The 19175-nt window shown below is 37.3% G+C and overlaps 2 protein-coding genes across 4 annotated transcripts in view; one reads left to right on the top strand and one right to left on the bottom strand.

Moving 5' to 3' along the window:
• ITGA4 (integrin subunit alpha 4) overlaps nt 1-13180 on the top strand; it is a 57441-nt gene extending 44261 nt beyond the window's left edge. Inside the window, exons 18-28 of the mRNA XM_089519629.1 lie at nt 615-765; nt 1019-1117; nt 1785-1864; nt 3201-3290; nt 4414-4504; nt 6792-6899; nt 8098-8217; nt 9855-9974; nt 10296-10394; nt 11219-11338; nt 12995-13180. Of these exons, the coding sequence (XP_089375755.1) occupies nt 615-765; nt 1019-1117; nt 1785-1864; nt 3201-3290; nt 4414-4504; nt 6792-6899; nt 8098-8217; nt 9855-9974; nt 10296-10394; nt 11219-11338; nt 12995-13099 (1183 nt within the window). The 3' untranslated portion in view covers nt 13100-13180. The remainder of the gene's footprint in view (nt 1-614; nt 766-1018; nt 1118-1784; nt 1865-3200; nt 3291-4413; nt 4505-6791; nt 6900-8097; nt 8218-9854; nt 9975-10295; nt 10395-11218; nt 11339-12994) is intronic.
• A 2365-nt stretch (nt 13181-15545) lies between these two features.
• The window catches only part of CERKL (CERK like autophagy regulator), a 52106-nt gene continuing 48476 nt past the window's right edge, over nt 15546-19175 (bottom strand). For all 3 annotated transcript variants that reach the window (XM_089519630.1, XM_089519632.1, XM_089519631.1), the window contains exons 12-13: nt 17985-18157; nt 15546-16896 (exon numbers count right to left, since the gene is read on the bottom strand). In XM_089519630.1, the coding sequence (XP_089375756.1) occupies nt 16815-16896; nt 17985-18157 (255 nt within the window). In that variant the 3' untranslated portion in view covers nt 15546-16814. The remainder of the gene's footprint in view (nt 16897-17984; nt 18158-19175) is intronic.

Below are 19175 nucleotides of genomic sequence, written 5' to 3'. Positions count from 1 at the left end.
ATAATGATGGAGATAACTGTACCACATGTAAAATATTATTTTTGTGGGTTAAGACTTCCAGAATCTCCAAGGCAGCATGAGCTGGGTAAAACTGCAGTTTAAATAATGTTTTTTTTAAATAAAAAAGATTAAAAAATAATTCTCAGAAGGAACATCTTTAACATACAAGTCGTGTGTACAGTGGAACCTCGCCATACGCGGGGATCCATTCTGGATCCCACCACGTATGGCGATTTCCGCCTATGCTCGAGCCCCATTGTAAACAATGGGGCTCGTGCACGGAGGTGCACGGGGCGCAATGGGCGCGCGCGTCCATTCAACTGAATGGGATGCTCCGCCCTGCGCGTGCGCCGCGGCTTGAGCACATATGCTCAAGGCCGCGTATGGCGCGCCCACCTATGGCGAGGTTCCACTGTATTTACATGAGGTAAGAGACTTATTTCACAAGGGACTTCTTAATTGTCTTTGTATAAAGGCTGCACTTAGTACATGTTTAAGTGGAACTTGAGCTTAGAGGAAACCCCAAATTTCTTTTCTTTCTGAATAAATTGTGTTTTGCTTTGTTTCTTTAGATACAACAAACCTAAATTGAAATCTATATTCATTTCATATAGGCCCCATGAGAAGAAATCCTACCTTGCAGTCGGAAATATGAAAACATTAATGTTAAATGTCACCCTATACAATTCTGGTGATGATGCCTATCAAACTGCACTCCATATACAGCTCCCTAAAGGGCTTTATTTCACCAAAATTCTAGACCAGGTAAGAAGTGAATTTATTTTTTCTAAAAACAGATGACTCATATAATTCATACCTCCCTGAGCACATCAGTGTAAATAAATGAGCAGATATAACATTAGAAATTTTGTAATATTTTACTGCTCATTCTCCTGCAACAATCCCCAAACAAAAAAAGTATGTAATTAAAGTAAAAAAGTATTTTTAATGTTCTTTTGTACATTTTGTAAAACATACACTGTTTATTGTTTCTAAATTTTGTTTGCCTTTGTCCCAGGAAGAAACACAGATACATTGTGAAGTGTCAGAAAAGGAAAGTCATGGAGTGAGATTGGACTGCAGTGTAGGATATTTATACGTAGATCACCTATCAAAGGTAAACTTAATGACAAAACCATTCTTTTTTCCTTAAACAAATCCCAGCCTTTCCTCATTTACATCAAGGAATACACAGATAGTGTAGGATGGAGAAGCCCAAGCATGTTCATTGTGCAAGAGTATAAATCCTTACCCTTCTTTATTAAAACCAGCATTGAAGCCTGGGATTGTGTTGGTTCACCATCATTTGTTTTGGCCCATGTTTTGCAATACCTCCATCTCTGTGTCAGTACAGCTTTGCATAGAAATAAAATGAAGAGCACATTTTGATGTCAGAAAGAAGCATTTGTTGCTGCAGTGGATGCCCAGCATATGGGGTCCTGCTAGCATATGTAGTATTGGGGGAGAGGGTATTTTCTTTTTTGCTACAAATCAAAAAAGTATTTGGAATGGATGTAGCAACAAAGAGGCAACCAGAATGAAGGTACATGCAACCAGAGATCCAAACGAAGTTATTATGAAGTGATTCCTATTATATTCCGTAGCGTCCTGCACTCAGGATATGTATCAAAAATTAGGCTGATTATTACATGAGTTACAAAGGCAACATATTGATTTGAACATTAATAATATAATTCCTGTTGATGTTACTAGAATAATCTATAAATATGTTTTCTAATAAAGATGCATTAATTTAATCTTAACATATTTCATTTGCTCCACAGATGGATTTTACTTTTGTGTTGGATGCAAGCTCTCTTAGCAGGGCAGGAGATGACCTCAGCATCAGTATTAATGCAACTTGGTAAAACTATTGCCTAAATCTTGGATTAATATTGTCTTACATTTGAAAAACATAACAGGGAATTGTGGAAGAGGTTCCTCGATGTAGGAAAGTGTAAATTACTTAGTCTGCAGATGCCCCACAGAAAGCAAACAGAGTGGTTTGGTTTGGGAAAATGTGCTGAACTCTTCTAACAGATGAACTGAAAGTGAGACTAAACTTACTTATCTCTGGCTAGACCACACTATCCCCTAGAGCAGTGCTTCTCAATTATTTTCTGTCATGCCCCCCTAGGAAGAAGAAAACATTTTGCGCCCCCTGCGCGACTGTAAATAGTATCATTTGTCTATAAAATTGCTATAAGTACATCTCTGCATAACAGAGCCTCGCGCCCCCCTTTACAGAGCCTCGCACCCCCCCTGGGGGGCCCGCCCCACTATTTGAGAAAGGCTGCCCTAGAGGAATCAAGAGGTAGAGAGATCTTGGAGCATCTTTGAGGCTAACTCAAAGAAACAAGTTGGTAGCATGAGCTTTTGTAGATGCATCTGAGGAATTAGATTTTAGTCTACAAAAACTCATGCTGCCAACTTCTTTCTTTCAGTTAGTCTCAAAGGTGCTACAAGATCTTTCTACATACAGATTCAACTGCACAGATTTCTAAGAATATTTGAAGTTTGGGACTTCCTATAGAAAATTTGTTTATGGTTGTTTTAGTAAAAAACAAAACAAAACAGAATTTTCTTCACAGAAAAAGAATATTATTTTTGTGCATAAAATGCTATTCGTGGCAAAATAACCATGTGTGAATTTTGTGTTGTCCAGGTCCCCAGTTGCTGCATTTTATGTGGATAAACGTTATTTTCTGTGCATAAAATGTTTCCTCTGCACAAAAATGTTTCTTCTGTGCAAAATAGCTACATGCAAATTTTCCACAGAATAATTGCAAAGATTCTCATCAGTCCAGTTCAAACTACACAATTACAGTGCTTTGAATGCAGTTTAACTGTCATGGCTGTATCCTGTGGAATCCTGGGATTTGTAGTTTAGGGAGAAGTGCTTAGAGATTCTCAGCCAGAGAGTGCTACTTTCTCACCAAACTACTAATCCCAGGATTCTGTAGTATGCAGCCAAGATACCTAAGGTGGAATCATAGTTATAATAACTGTGTACTGTGGAAAGGCCTCTGGATTTGTCTCATCACAATTTCTTAATGCTCAAGAATCAAGTTTTTCAACCATTTTTCAAATATTTTGAATATTCTTTCCACTCCTAATTAGTTATATTGTGTACAAAATGCTAACCAAGCATGAACTGTATGTATCTTAGTACATTGTTGATGTTTTATTTTCTTCCATAGTGAAAATGAACTGAACCATGATCTTCTGTTGGATAACAGCTTAACTTTGGTTTTACCTCAGAAGCATGAAGTTGAGCTGAATGCTCATGGGTAAGCTAGTGGAAATTTACATCTGCCGAGCTGCCTTTGAAACAGAAAGCTGCATACATACACAAAATGCTAACTAAGTATGAACTGTATGTATCCTATTTCATTTTAATGCTCTGTGACACTTACCTTCTTCATTTCAGCAAGCTTGATCTCAGGATTTTGAGAATTCTAATATGGTAGAAACTGTTATGTTTTAATGGACTGCATACCTCTTGGTGTGACTCTATGGAAAGACACTAAAATTTTACAAATAAGTACAACTCTAACAAGATAATTTTATTGCAATCAAAGTTCATGCACTGGACTCCATAAGAGGAACAGCCCATCCGTTATTGAACCTTAAAGGGGTAGATGATGAGGCTTATTTGGTTAAGCATGGTATCTGAAATTGATTTTAAAATGTGTTGTGCAAATTACATAGTTAAAACTTTTTAATTCTGTATAGAGTAGACTACTAAGAAAATATAAAGTATTTTTAAAAGTTTCTTTTTAACTTCTATTCCTTGTAATGACATTTCATGGTTTAAACATTTGTAAAAAGGGGCTTAGAATACTGAGATAATTAAGAGATGGAGGCATGGATACATGTGGTACACAATAGATTCAGACAGCAGGCATCAGGAGGGATGGATTTGTTAGCATTTGAAATATAAGGGTGCCCCAGTGCATAAAACATACAATTTGCATGCTAAAGGCCTCAGGATCCGTTCCTGGTGAAGAGGCCTTGCCTAGAACCCTGGAGAGTCGAGTTAGTATAGAAGGTGCCGAGCCAGCTAGATCAATGGTCTGACTCAATATAAAGCAGTGTTCAGTGTTTCTGGAATGGATGAGATTGGTTTTGCCTGCATCACAGAAGATGCTATTGTGATTCATGATCAAACTGCTTGTATGTTTGATTCATTCTTCTTTTCTGTAAACTGTATTGCTTATATTGTTGAGATCCCGCCTCGATCCACAGGGAGAGGCAGGAAATGGAAAAATAAAAATTATTATTATTATATATAATGTTAACAATCTTCTTAGAACTATGCAAAATTATAAGTAAGGAAGCAATGAGTGGATGTACAAATTACTAATTAAATTATATTTCCTATCCTTTTCTTTGGAAAAACACTGTTTTTAGGTCTGTTACACCAACATCATTTGTCTATGGACCCATTGATGAAAATTCACCTGTTACTTGCATGAAGGAGACAATCAACTTTACTTTCCATGTAAGAGGTGATTCTATCAGAGTTTTTCCTTTATCACTGCCTTTTGAAAAAGCAAATTTCAGTCAAAGTGAAACTTAAAATGGACAATGCATAAGGAGTTTGTTTTTTCCTTGATAGGCAGCTTATCTGTTTTCAATTAATTTTATGCCGTTAGACGCTTTACACAGGAATGTTGAAATATCTCTTATTAAAGCAGGGGTTCTTAACCTTTTTTGTGCCATGGATCTCTTTGGGAATCTGATGAAGGCTATGGACCTCTTCTCAGAATATTGGTGGGTCCATAGGCTTAACCCCCTTGTCCAGCAAGTAATAATTCAAATAATGTCAACGTAGTGATGACCATAAATGATATTTCTATAACTATAAGATGGATGTGAAAATATCTGTGATTTCTATTGGTGACAAAGTCACACGTACTGTTACTACTGCTAAAATTTGTTGCCTACATTTGTAATTGAAGGAAATGCTAAATTTCACTTGGAAAGGTTAATGAAAATAAGTATTTTTTTTCTCATTCAAGTTTCATAAATCCATGGGCCCCAGATGAAGAACCCCTGCCCTAAAATAAACACATTTCTTTCAGTATTACTTGTTATATCACGGTTGCTCTCTAAGAATCACAGAAAAAGAATGTTAGCTTACAATATTTTAGTTTCAAGTACTTTAATGAATAGAGTAGACAGATTTGCTTGCAAAAAGCCCTTCTTAATAATAATAATAATAACAATAATAATTATTTATTTATTTATTTATTTATTTTCCCCCCTCTCCCGAATGGTTCAAGGCAGGATTACAACCCATAAAATACATACAAGAACACATCAATAAAATACAATAAAAATAATTACATTAGAACTAGTTCATCGTCATACAGCAATACAATACAATTATACAGTGATCAGAAAGTGGAACAGTATTTCTTACACGAGGTCAGGTGGGTAAGCTCGCCGGAAGAGATCTGTCTTAAGTGCCCTCCTGAAGGTTTCCAAGGAGGCAATAAGATGTATCTCTTCCAGGAGACTATTCCATAATTTTGGAGCAGCCGCAGTGAAAGCTCTTTGGGAAGTCTTTACAAATCTGGTTGGTTGATGTTCTAATAGATTCTTCCCAGTTGTTCTGAGAGTGCGGGGCGGATTATGTAGGAGAGGCATTCCCACAGGTAACTCGGACCCAAGCCATGTAGGGCTTTAAAGGTAATGACCAACACCTTGTATTGCACCCGGAAGCTAATCGGCAGCCAGTGAACAGATTTTAAAACAGGTGTTATGTGGTCAAACCTGGATGAACCGGTGATCAATCTGCCTGCCACATTTTGAACCAATTAAAGCTTCTGAACTTGGTACAAGGGTAGCCCCATGTAGAGCGCGTTACAGAAATCAAGATGAGAGATTACCAATGCATGTACCACTGCTTCAAGGTCCTTTTGGTCCAGGTAGGGACACAGTTGGCGTAATGGGTTGCTGAACGTTTCGGCTCCCTGATTTTCATCTTTTAACAATAATCTGACCTCTCTGAATTTGGAGACTGGGGAGATGAGAAACTGAGGAATGGTTAGCACCTGAGATTATTTCTACTGATATGTTATCTGATCATTTTGAAATTCAAATTTACTGAGTTCCTGGTGCAGTTACAGTAACACAGGCTATTTTAAAATAAACTAAAATATTAGATATATTGGCCTTAAAATATATACCTTTACAGATCTTTAAAATACATTAATGTTTTAGTGTTCCAAAGTAATAAAATACCAGAAACCTTTTTCTTAGGGCCTGAGCAGACAAGCCAGGATAGCATGGGCTGAGCCTGTGCTATCCTGCCTGTGGTGCTCACCCAGGTTAGTCCCTGGGTTGGTGTGGGGACAGACAGGTGTTTACACATCTGTCCCACACTGATCCAGGACCTAGGGCTGCTCCTTACCTTGCCAGCCTGCGATCCATCCAAGATGCCCATACTGAAATGGTATACCTGGCTGCAGGTGCCCCGTTTCCACGTCAGATGAGGCAATTGGGGGTGGGGGGAAAGCTTCTCAGATGGTTCACATGGGGCAACTAGGGTTCTTAAATGATTTTCATCATTCAACTGGGGACAGATGCTTTGTATGCTGGCAAGATAAGGAGCATGGGGAGGGGGCTATCTGAACAACACCAGGCTAGGGAAAGCTGGCCCCATAGATTTCAAAGTTTTGAAGAGAGGGTTATCTCACCTGTGAGCTTGGAAAGAACATTCTGGTTTGAATTCAAATTTGGGAGATGCTTTATCCATAAATATTGTGTGTTTTATTCCCAAGGTCAGTAATCCTGGTCTAAGCTTGGCTCCTGCTGTAGACTTGATGATACAGATTCCCAATTCTTTTGTACCAAGAGAAAGCGTGCTGTTTAATGTCCTGGATGTCAAGGTAATACTTATTCCTCATTCATAATTCGTGCTATAGCATTTTATATTTTCTGTATGTTAACTTCCTGCAGAGAACAGTTGTCAAAGCTAGAAGCTGTAACTGATTGATTGTCAAATGCAATCCTAGACAAGTGATGGGCAAAACAGTAGTGGTAGAGAGCTTCAGTTTCAGAGACTGATGGGAACACATTTCTGTGGGCAAGCTGAAAGATTAAAATCATGGAGCTGTTTGGAGAAGGAATGGTAGGGATTAGGAAATACAGATTAGAATAAACTAAGTGAACAGGAATGAGTATAGAAGCAGAAATCAGGGGTTTTGCTTGCTAATGAGTTGCTCAGACTGAAAAGTAGCAATATGATTTCATGATTTTATGGAAGAAAGTAAAGGTGGTTGTTCCCAACTGAGTAGTAAGTGTTCAGCCTTGAGATGATTTCTAACTGGTCTGAAATAATTACTATTTCTTCTTTCATCCTCGTGTCTGGACTGGCACAAGTTGAGTGAGCCCACAGAGTTCCTGGTGCAAGTGCTGCAGTGACTAATGGTGACAAATGTATTTCAGTGTTAAAACTATTGTCCAAGGAGCCATTACATGATGGTTTAGGGATACAATGCTTCAGCTTCACAGCCTATCCCATAAAAAGCGGGGGATGGGGGCATAGGATAGGATTAGGAGTAAGGCCCTACATAGAACTGAAAGATAATAGTGCTGTATCAAAAATGAAATGTGGGTTTCATATGTGTGTTCAGTGTGGATAGAGCTCCTGCACCACACAAGACTTTTAAAGATATTTTTGGTGCTACAAGTGTGTTTATGGTGGCTACAAGCCATTATTTTCTGAGCCTATTTAGGTCTTTGCTCATCTCTGTAAGCTGTTAACTGTATAAAGTCCCATTTCAGGCTGAGAAGAATCGCTCCCTAGGTGTTCTGCCCTCATTATCTCTCATGGCAAAGAGCCCCATATGTAACAGCTGGATTGGGCTTATTTTTCTTTATAAACCTGTGCTCCTTCATACCCAAGCAAAATTGAAAACTACCTCTGTTCACTATTTTCTCCATAAGTTTTAATAGAATAAGCTTTCTTTACATTCTGGATATATTTCTAATTAAATGTGGTTAGAAGAATAGTGCATGCTCTAGAAATGCCTGCTTTCCCCAGTAGATGAAAACCACATGAAATTGTGCTTTTCTCATTTTTAGACAACCAATGGACAGTGTATTTACAAAAATTATACACGAGACTGTACTTTACCAGAAAAAAATGAAAGCATGCTGCAAGATTTTATTACATTCCTTACCAAGCTTGACAAGAGGCTGCTGGTAATCTCTCTACATCATTCAAAATATTTTTTACAAATCTTTTAAAAATAATGTTTAAAATTAAACATAGAGTGGTTTAGCTTGAAATAAATGTAGACTGGTCACATGGTACTAAAATAGCAATAGACTGAACATTCTGATTAGACTATCTTTTTAGTGTGTGTGTGTGTGTGTGTGTGTGTATGTATGTGTGTGTATATATATATATATATATATATGATTACAAAGAAAGGAGAAAGGATATGAAGGTGGGATAGTCATATACATTAATATAATCTGACCAGATTTCCAGAAACACATTTTCTTGAATGTGCCATCTATAAAATATATATATATCATGAGTAGCTACAAAGCAATGAGATCATCTGGCCATTGAATAATAGACAATGTATGTTTATCTTTCCAACCTTGGAGTAGAAGTCTTTTGGCAACAACAAGAGCACACAGAGTCCAACCGTTTGGGACATTATTTAAATTCAGTTTCACGGGGATATAATTTATAAGAATCTGTACATCCACAAATGCCAAAGGTTTACAGAAAATTGATACATTGTGATACAGCCCTTCTTTTACGCGGGGGATCTGTTCCGGACCCCCCCCCCTGCATAAAAGAAATTCCACCTATGCTTGAGCCCCAATAGAAGATATACTGTACTGTAAACATTTATTTGAAGTAGACAATTTCATTCTAAAGAGATATAATGGTGCCCGGCATTAACCCAATATCATTTTTTCTGAACCAAAAAATAATTTTAAATTTAAATTTAAACGTTAAAGTTTAAAAGATACTGAGATATTGAAGCTTGGAAAGTTTTCTATTGGTTGATTTGTATAGGACAGCCTAAATCTCCATTCCACTCAACTATAATTTGAGTAACAGGAAATTTAATACTTTCAAACAATATAGATAAACTGGATTTGTTGATTTCAGTGTCTCTAAGGTTACAACAGGAGTGTCTGAGGCACACAGAGCTGATGATCTGTTTATAGAGACTAAAAGGTGCTGCAATTATAAATATTGTAAATTTTCTTTATCAGAACTGACAAAAATAATGTCTTTGGGCCCTTGCTGGCTCTACTGCTGACACGTCTATATCTGAGGTCATGCCTGCAGACTTCAACTTCACCTTAGACTTCACCAATTCCAGTGATGTCCAGAAATATTAGTTATTTGGGCATAATAGTTCCTCATGATAAAAGTTAATTTGTCTGATTTGCTTGCTGAAATATATCTTGATTAGAACAGGTGATTGAAGCCTACCGTAAGTTCTTTGAAATTGTAATGACTGTTCACAGAACATTTGCTAACAGTGTTAATTTTTTTAATGAAATTAGTAGCTATACATAGCAGTGGCGTCACTAGGAGGTCTGGTGGTGCTGCCTGCACCAGATGACACCCCAGAGAAGGGTGACACCTAGTTGGGCCCTCCTTCATGCGTGTTGCATCCCCATGCTCCCCCCCATGTGCTCCCCCCATGCATCATCCCATCCTTTTCCTCATCAGGAAACGGACAGGGTAGCATGGGGGAGGGAGCATGGAAGCCCCACCCCCTGCACCAGGTGAAACCTGGTGTAGGGATATCACTGATCCATTGTAGCTTCTTCTCTCTATATATATATATTCTTTTTTTCTGCAGTACTGTATGAAAGAGGATCCATTCTGTTTGCAAATACTTTGCAACTTTGGAGACATGGAAAGTGGAAAAGAAGTAACTGTTCAAATTAATCTAGAAGCAACTCCTTCACTATTACACATGGTAAATATTTTAATCACTGGACTATCGTATTGAAAGGCATGTTATGAATGCATGTCTCTGACCATGGGGTGCTTCAGTTAGGGCAAAATCAAGGCAGCTTTGTCCTTTTGTTTTCCACTGCTTTCAGTAGCAGAAAGTTTAAGTGCACGCCTTTAACTGTCCTTGAAATCTGTGGCTGTGGAAAGTACTTACTATGAGTTAAACATGTCCCAAATGCATCCCATTTCTTAATCCCAACCAAATATTCCATTTTATGGTTTCATTTAATCCATCCTGTAGTATTTGTTTTTAGTCAGTGTTCCATATCTTTTTTAAAAACAGGATGAAGCTTCTACACTTATATTTGAAATAAAGGGGAAAGTTTCAGCAGATCAAAACCCGAAAGTAATTGAACTGTACAAGGGCAAGCAAACAGCATATGTAAGTATTTTTAAACAAAAGGACATTATTTGGAACAACTGCTTGAATATTTCAGTTAATCGCCACACAAAACAAAATCATATTTTTGGTTTCTTTTGTTCACTGTGTACTCGCTTGATGAATTATACAGTTGACCCAAGACATTGGCAAGATGATATAAGAAACTGTCAAACTGTAGCTGCAAACTCTTCAGTATGAAGAACTTGGTATCACATCCCAATATTAGTTCTTAACACAAAATAAAACAAATATCAGAAGGAGAAATACCCATTAATGATGTGTAAACTGGTGACTGGGAATCATGCAGTGGAACAGGGAGTAGGTTAGTCATGCAGTTATTCTGGTTCACCACTGCAGAAGCCACCTTTGACCTCCTTTGATTTTCTCCTGAGATTGTCCCATCCAGTGTGAGCAGGAAGTACCAATTATTAGCTTATTAATAAGATGCATCAATTCTGTGGCAGCAAGTCCCACTGTCTTTAGTGGACTGTATGTTACATTGCTAAATATGCTGATGAATTTGATACACATTGTAGATATTATAGTGGAAGCCAAATTTAACTGCATCTTATCTTGGTGGTTTAATGTCTGTTAATTAACCTCAAACAATAAGCACACCTAGAAGAACTGCTGCTGAAATAAAGGATGCTCAACACCCATAAGACCACCATTAATGTATGTGGTTGGAAGGCAGCCATAAAACACAGGTTCAAACCTTAATTTTGCTTCTATGGGAAATATGGTAAGACTCTCCCAAGAATGGTTCTAAAGCTATGTCATGGCTGTTCATACTGTGCTTATTATGTGTACCTTATTTTATGCAGGTCATTCTAGAAGGACTTCATAACCAAAAGACAAAAACAAGTGTTTCAATGCTCTTTATTGGAATAGGTTCAATAATTGGAATTATTTTGCTCTTGCTTCTTGCATTTCTTTTATGGAAGGTAATCACTTTATTCCCTATATTTATATTTTTGTTTTTTGCCTTTACTGTTATGTCAACATAATGGAAAAAGTTGTTCTTAATTTTTGTTTCATTTTTTCAAAGATGAATAATATGCCAGTAATGTATAATAGTACACAGAGGTGTGAAATTTGTGGGTCTCTACTCATGTGATTTGGGGAGGAGAAAATATTTAAAAGGAGATAAAATATTTTATGTCCAGAACATATTTCTAGTTTTATGTCCAAAAAGAATGAGCCCCTCAAAGGGATAAAATGGAGCTACTACTCAGTTTTTGTAAAAGTAAAACTTCTTAACCAGTGAGAACTTTCCTCACACTACTGCTCTTGTGGTGGACAAAAATAACTGAGGAAGAGTAGATTTTGAGTCTTTGTGGTGGAGCCTGGGTTCCTTCTAAAAGTTTGGTTGTTGTTATGTGCCTTCCACTCCAACTTATGCCAACTCTATCACACGGGTTTCTTGGCAATATTTTTTCAGAGAGGGTTTGCCATTACCATCCTGAGGCTGAATGCGTGTGACATGCCCAGGGCCACCCAGTGGGTTTCTAAAAATAATTTGAGCCCTGATCTCCTGTAGTCCTAATTCAAGACTGAAACCCATCTAGTTCCATCTGTATAATAACCCACTCAATAGCAAGATCACATGATACTAGGTCCTGGTCTTTGGACTAGCGATAGATGGGCTTGTGGGAGCCAAGTATAATTCAGATTTTATTTTGGTTACCAGGCCAATTTTTTTCTGAATTATAAACATCACCCAATTTACAAAATCATTGGTATTTGTAAAGTTGGTGTGTGAAATATTTTTTCCCCAACAGTAGTGGTGGAAGATGCCCAATGGCCACCCTGGCTTCCTAATGTACAGAAGCAAGCAAGACAGAACTTGGCACTGGGTCTATGTCTCTTAACAGTGCAGCCCTGCTGCTTCAAAGAGTGTGGTAAATGTGGTTTAAAATAGCAGACATCTGGACAGTTCGGTCCATTTTGTCTTTGTCTTCTTCTAAAAGCAGACACACTGACTAGCAGGTGGAGGTGGTTTAATTCCCCTCCCTTATCAATATGAGTACTTCTGGGAAAAGGCTTTGTATATTAACAGATCAGTTACGACCTAAGTGATCTCTCCGTATCTGTGGGTCTGCACTGCAGTGAAGTGGGCATCTTCCAAAGAAATGGCATCCTCTTCTTTCTATAAATATATTTCAAAGAAGTTCAATATGAGCTAAGAAAAAGAAGTGAGACAAAAGTTTATACTTGAGTTCAGTGACAGCTAGTGGTTTTGGAATCAGTTACACAGTGAATCTCTCCAAATTTTAGTCTTAAGTTCCAATGTCCTGAATCCTAAGCCACTCCCACCCCAATATGCAGCACACCTTGCATAGCTCTGAGATTCACCTGAGTGAGATTCATCATCACACTGGCATGGAAACCACCAGCTGACACCTATTGTCTTTACTAGGTACAATTCGGATGAAGTTCAGCACATTTATTTTAACTTAAAAGCTTAAATTTCTTTCCTTACATTTTTAACAAATCAATGAATGTGAAAAGGGTTTTCATTTAGATAGATTGTAGCTGTTTTTATGTTTCATTTTAACAAGATTATGTGCTTGCCAACATTTCAGTTATTTCTATTTTAGGTTGGTTTCTTTAAGAGAAAATACAAACTTCTTCCTCAAGAACAAAATGGAAGAGAAAGTTGGAGCTTTGTAAACAGCAACCAAAATGATACCACTGATGACTGAGGATTTTCCTACTTAATAAAGACATTTTATCAAAGGCACTAACTGCAAGAATCAACAAACCCATCAATGTTCCTCATATAGGGCAGAGTGGAAGACTAACTGCATCTTCATCAATTTCGTACCATGCAGTTGATAGAATGTCTGAAGAATAATCATGAAGATGTGATTGTTTCTGGTTTCAAGCACAAAGAAAAAGAATGAGTTTTAACACTAGGGAAGAACTATTTTTGAAAGAAAGAATTTGATAAGGAATATAGTATTAATTATACTTGAACTTAGAGTACATTACCTCATAGCCATTGCAATCAGTTAAATATTGCAGATAACGATGTAATGAGCTGATATGAGACATAGGACTGAAAACAATATTTATTATTTTTCTAGCCATACAAGCAACATGAGCCAAGATCCTGCCTTGGGAGACAAATGTATATCCTATAGTGGCACCTCCTGATTCTAGCCCTTAAAGTCTAACTTGTAAGCAACATGTTTCCATATTGTTGAAGAATGGCAGAATGAAAGTGGGGAGATATGTGCAAATAGATTTCCAAGGGTCCTTGCAAGCTGTCTGCAGGTGATAGCAATACAAGTACATTAATGGCTGCAGTACAGGCATTTAACCACTGCACCACATGGGCTTCCTTAATTATGAGCTTATAGCATGTCAGGTTACAAGAAAACAAATAGATACATCTCTGCTCATCCCTTCCCTCTTCAACAACTTGCAAATAGTAGACATGGTTCTGTACAACTTACTATTTTAAGTTTTAGGGAAGGGAATTTGGTTATTGTATGGTCCGAACAGAATTCTAACCTTTGCAACAATAAAGTGAAGTTATGGTGGCATCTAAGAAGATGCCAGCCATGTTTGAATATTTTGATATATGGAAACTTTTCCATGTACAAGAGAATTGGCATTCCCAGATATATATCTGTATGACATCTCAATTAGATGAAACTGGCATTCATATAATTACAGTGTCTTTTTCTTCTTGAGAAGCCTGTGAAAGCAGTTTCCCCCCCTTTTCTCTAGAGCCAATGGGAGTTTTTTAGTGCTGCACATTCCACTCCCTCCAGAAAACAGTGGTTTGGATCCTAATGTTATTTTTTATAATGCAAAAAGTTTCTGTTTACAACAGAAAAGCCACGCTCGCAAAAGATTCTCTTTTGTGAGCAGAAGTGAAGCTTTAGCCCTGTTCAAATGTTACACTGCCACATTTGAGCACTCCAGAGCACAATTCCAGGGTTCTAAATTGCATAGGGAACCTACCTGGCTAGAAAAGTCTTCCCTCATAGACATTTATCCCCAATGTATGTGGAGCATGATAAGCACTGGCTGATGTGAGCGTGTGACACAAGAAATATTTTCCTTCTGACTTCCTTTTACATTAAACATTGAAACAGAATGTTCAAATAGGGCTTTTAGCACCATGCTCTGGAACTCTTTTTTATTCAGTGTACTCCTCCAGCCGGATGCTCTGTCTCTGTATTGGAACCTCCCTTTCCCAAGGAACCTCATATGTTTGCGAAAAGGCATACATTCCACTTAATGTATTTATTTTCAAAGCTCGGTCAAAAGCAAATGTATATAAGAAAAATGTGCTATTATTTTTGGAACAAAAGATTTAACAATGATATAGTTTATTGTTTTCTAGAGAAGGGTGCAAGGAAAAGGTGATATAACTGCACTTTAACCCCCAGATCATATTTGAACAGGAGCGGTTTGTGTTGCCACAAATACCTCAAAAGTTTATATTATTAAAGATTCCAAAATATAGTATAAAATCATCTGGATTTATATTTTAGCAAATAAAACAATGTTATATTAAACATTTGGAAAATTCCCAGTGTTTTCCTGATGAATGAGGAGCTTGTACACTTGTATGGACCATGAATTCTATATGGAAGCAATTAAATTTGGATATCAATTAAATATTGTGCCACTTAAAAGAAATGGTTCCATGCAATAGGTTGGTTCCAAACTTAAGGGCATGAAAATAGGCTGGAGAAAGGGGATTTCCTCATTGCTGTTTTCTCCTTCTAGCTCCCTGGGAATGCTGCACAGATGTGGATATGTTGTTGATGTAAGTTAGAGGGAGAGATTCCTGAAAGTGTGGTGGAGGAATCTGTTGTTAGCAGAACCATTCTGGCAACGGAAGGCAGATCCTAGATCAGTAGCAGGTCTTCAGAGTCCAAAAAGATAATAATTACCTTTTTATTTGGTATTTGTAATACTGTTCTGATGGTGCTAAAATATTATATTTGTATTGGTGGTCACATTGAAATACATATTGCATAAGTAATTATATCAAGTCTGGCTTTGCCTTGAAGATTAATTTATGTAACTACTATCATGGTGCCAAATATTTACATTTTCTCATACAGAGCCACAATTCAAAGTATAAGGTTAAGCATCTGACAGTCACTTTTGCTTTAAACTGCAAACTGATGCTGGTATAAACTGTAAAAATAAAAGTATTTACATTCTTTTACAAATATCTACATTCTTTAAAAAATCTACATTCTTTAAAAATACTTATTCTGAAGAGGGGGCAGCAGATGTAAAGGATTTAGAAGGAGACTTTCTTTCTGTCTTTCTGGGAAATGACTGGGAAACCTTGTCCATCTATTGGAGACCACCAAAAGATTTATCAGTAGATCCTGACCTGCTTTCTATTTATCCAACGTGCAGATCTGACTGAGTGAAGATTGCCTTCTTGCAGAGGCAATAAAAGAGGAAATATGCTCTTTACATAGGCTACAACAGATTTGTTTTCTTCCAAGCCATGCACTAGACTAGTGTATACCAGTCTTTCTCAGTCTGGGGTTCCCCACTTTTTTTTAGATTACAATTCCCATAACCACCAGCCAGTGTGGCTATTGTCGGTGATTACGGAAGTTCAAGTTTGGTATCTTCTGAAAACTATAGGTTGGGAAAGGCATTCTCAATCCACTGGGCTGCATGTGTCATATTTTATTTTTAAAGACATCAAACAAAAAACAGCACTTACAACTGTTAGCTGTTTCAGGGAGGGAGTTGGAGGGGCTCACTCATACTCTTTGTTCCTTGTCAAACTAGTGATTAGTATGGTGTGTGCAGGCAGACATGTACAGGGGTGTGTTGTACCTGTACCAAAACACGCAGTAACTGGGAGATTCCTGAAATTCCAGAGTAATTCTAAGAAACTGAACTTGTATTGAGTGAAGTAGAATCTTCAGATGGAGCTTCTTAACTATAATACTAAAAGAGTTTTAAAACATTTCCTGAAAAAGCCTAGTCACTTAAAAACACACTCCAGTTGTCGTTTATTAGGAATTAAAGTTACATCAATTAAGATGTTTTTTAATGTTTTTATTTTATTATACCCTTTAAACTATCTAAATATCTATATATTTTTTTTCATTGCAAAATATTTTTGAGCACTGAAATGGTTTTCATCTCTACTAAATATTTTACTTTATTTATTTTATTTTATTTATTTTATTTATTTATCATATTGGAATAGTTTTTTGAATGAATTGCCAATGAAATGAGTAAAGTTTCACAGTGTTCAGTGTAGATCATCCTCTTCAACTACTGAATTCTTCTGGCTGACATACTGTCCACTGGGAAGCTTCATTATACAAGTGGGTTTCAGTTTAGACCACTTTATCTTATATGACGGAATACTCAAGACAGGAACATGATTTAGTTGGAAAATGTCATAAATGTCTTCTAAATACAGCTGCATGATTCTTTTGGATTATCCACTATATTAACATTCTCTCCATATAGCTTAATTAATTGGGGATGTACCCTAAAAATGGGAAAAGAATAAAGAAGAACTATTACCATTATAGTTTTACTATAACATTTTATCTAAGCACTTATTTGCATGTAAAATCCACTTCACAGAAGATAGCTAAAGTAATCACCCAATTTACCTACCTACAATACCTTCCTAGACAATACAGGACCACTTTATTCCTTGGAGTACTTGCATGTCATATAACTCATGCAAAAACAATTTTTGAGACTCTTCCACTTTCAGAATCTCTATCATTACTGGAGTTTCTAAGAGTGGGAATCTGTAACATGTATGGGGGTCTAAAGAGAAGATGATATGGTAGCAATACACCCCAAGAGCCAATCAGTAGCAAGGGGGCAGACCTGTAGTTGACAGCTTCTGTCACACTTGCAGGAGGGGGAGAAACCATCGCTCCCTAAGTCAAGCATGTAGCTCTGCTTGTGGTGAATTATTTTATCCTAGTATAATTATTAGATCCCAGCCAGTAATCCAATACCAACTAGAGGAAGACGTCTGGCTGGGGTGGGTGAGAATCCTTAATGGGCTGGTGGGTAGCCCCCATGTTTCTGCTGCCATTTGCTCTACAGTATTGTTAAGTGCTTTCAAGTCATTTCCAATTTATGGCAACCCAAAGACCAACCTATCATGGGGTTTCCTTGGCAAGACTGGTTCAGAGAAGGTTTACTATTATTGCCTTCCCCTGAGGCTGAAAGCAGGTGACTTGTTTGAGGTCACCCAGTGGGTTTCATGGCCAAGCTGGAAACTGAACCCAGTTCTCCAGAGTTATAGGCCAAAACTCAAACCCCTATGCCACATTGGCTCCACTGCAGAGAAGATCAATGGGGGGGAAATGGTACTGTTTTATGTATCTTCTGACCTATAATATCTATCTGAGGTCCTATCGCTCTCTGGCTTGTGCACTCACTGGAACAGAAGCAAAGGGTTTAGATAAGATGGCCTTAGGTAAGCTTTGTTAGTATTAAAAGCAAAATCTTAACATACACCATACAAAACCTATGCTAAAACCAAATGAACTAGTGGCATTATGGACCAGATGGCAACCACTAAAAATCAAATATTAATACATTTTCTCCTACCGAACATGAATTTCTGATGCCCATTCCAATAAATCTCCATCTATATTCCACGGATAGCTCCTTTTTTCGGGATCTACAGAATTCACATTGTTATCAGTGGTGTTCTCCTTTTGGGTTCTTAGATGGACTTTTACTTCTTCAACAATGTAAGTTTCAATAAAGGGGAAACTGAACTAAATACCAAAAGAAAAGATAAACAGTTAAGAATAAAACACTTTAAAAAAAGATCTAAGTATCCTGTTATTTTATTTCAGGGCTTGTGAAATAAATAGAGGCCTGTGATATCATTTATCTTATAATAATCCCAATGACCCAAGAGTAAAAAGTTGCCAGAGAATTATTTGACCTGACAAGATAAAACTAGTACAACAATCTTCTAATTTCACCCTTTTCTGATTTCTCTATTCTTAAAAAAATTACAGAATACTCCTAAAAGATATGGCCTAGGATTGAAAGTACCATTATTTTTCAAGTGTAATAGTTCTATAATTGAAAGGTTTCTAAGTAATAATGTTTGGAATCAAATAGTCGGATTCTGGTTTAGACAAAGCCCACTGAAAGTAATGGAATTTAAATTGACCATGAATAACTTGAAGACCTATCAATTTTAATGGTTCTTCTCTAGATATTTCCAAAATCTGAATTCAAACTATTGTACTTCATCTGCCACAAATGACTTCAAAGAGATTCCGATTTTTTCAAATGTAAAATGAGTTATGTACATATGGTTACTTGAGTACAGTTCTAAAACTCCAGAGTGGTGAGGCAAACAAGAGGCAAACCAATTTAAAAGAGGAAAAAACAATTTTTAACAAGACAGCCATGTTAGTCTGTTTCATTATAAAAAGAGGGAAACAAGAACAAACTATTTTTTACAGCGTAATTTTCTATGGACTTTAGCCCATTGCATCTGAAGATGTGGTCTGCAGCTCATGTAAACATATCCTGAAATGAATCTTAAATATGTCACAAAGGCGGGTTACAGACCACCACTTACGACGCGCTCCGTGCGTGCTAGGGTTAGGAAGGGGCGTGTTAGGGTTAGGAAGAGTTGCCCCTTCCTAACCGGCCCTGGGCCCAACACGCGCGGAGCGCATCATAAATGGCGGCGCCCATCCACATGGGTGCCGCCATTTTGACATCTTGGACGCATAGCATCCAGACGTGTCGCGGTGGAAGTGAAGTGATGCT

Source organism: Sceloporus occidentalis, unplaced genomic scaffold, assembly GCF_023333645.1.
Source record: "Sceloporus occidentalis isolate IW3139 unplaced genomic scaffold, rSceOcc1.0.p SCAF_4, whole genome shotgun sequence".
Lineage (NCBI taxonomy): Eukaryota > Metazoa > Chordata > Lepidosauria > Squamata > Phrynosomatidae > Sceloporus > Sceloporus occidentalis.
This window is presented reverse-complemented; position numbering and strand designations above follow the sequence as displayed.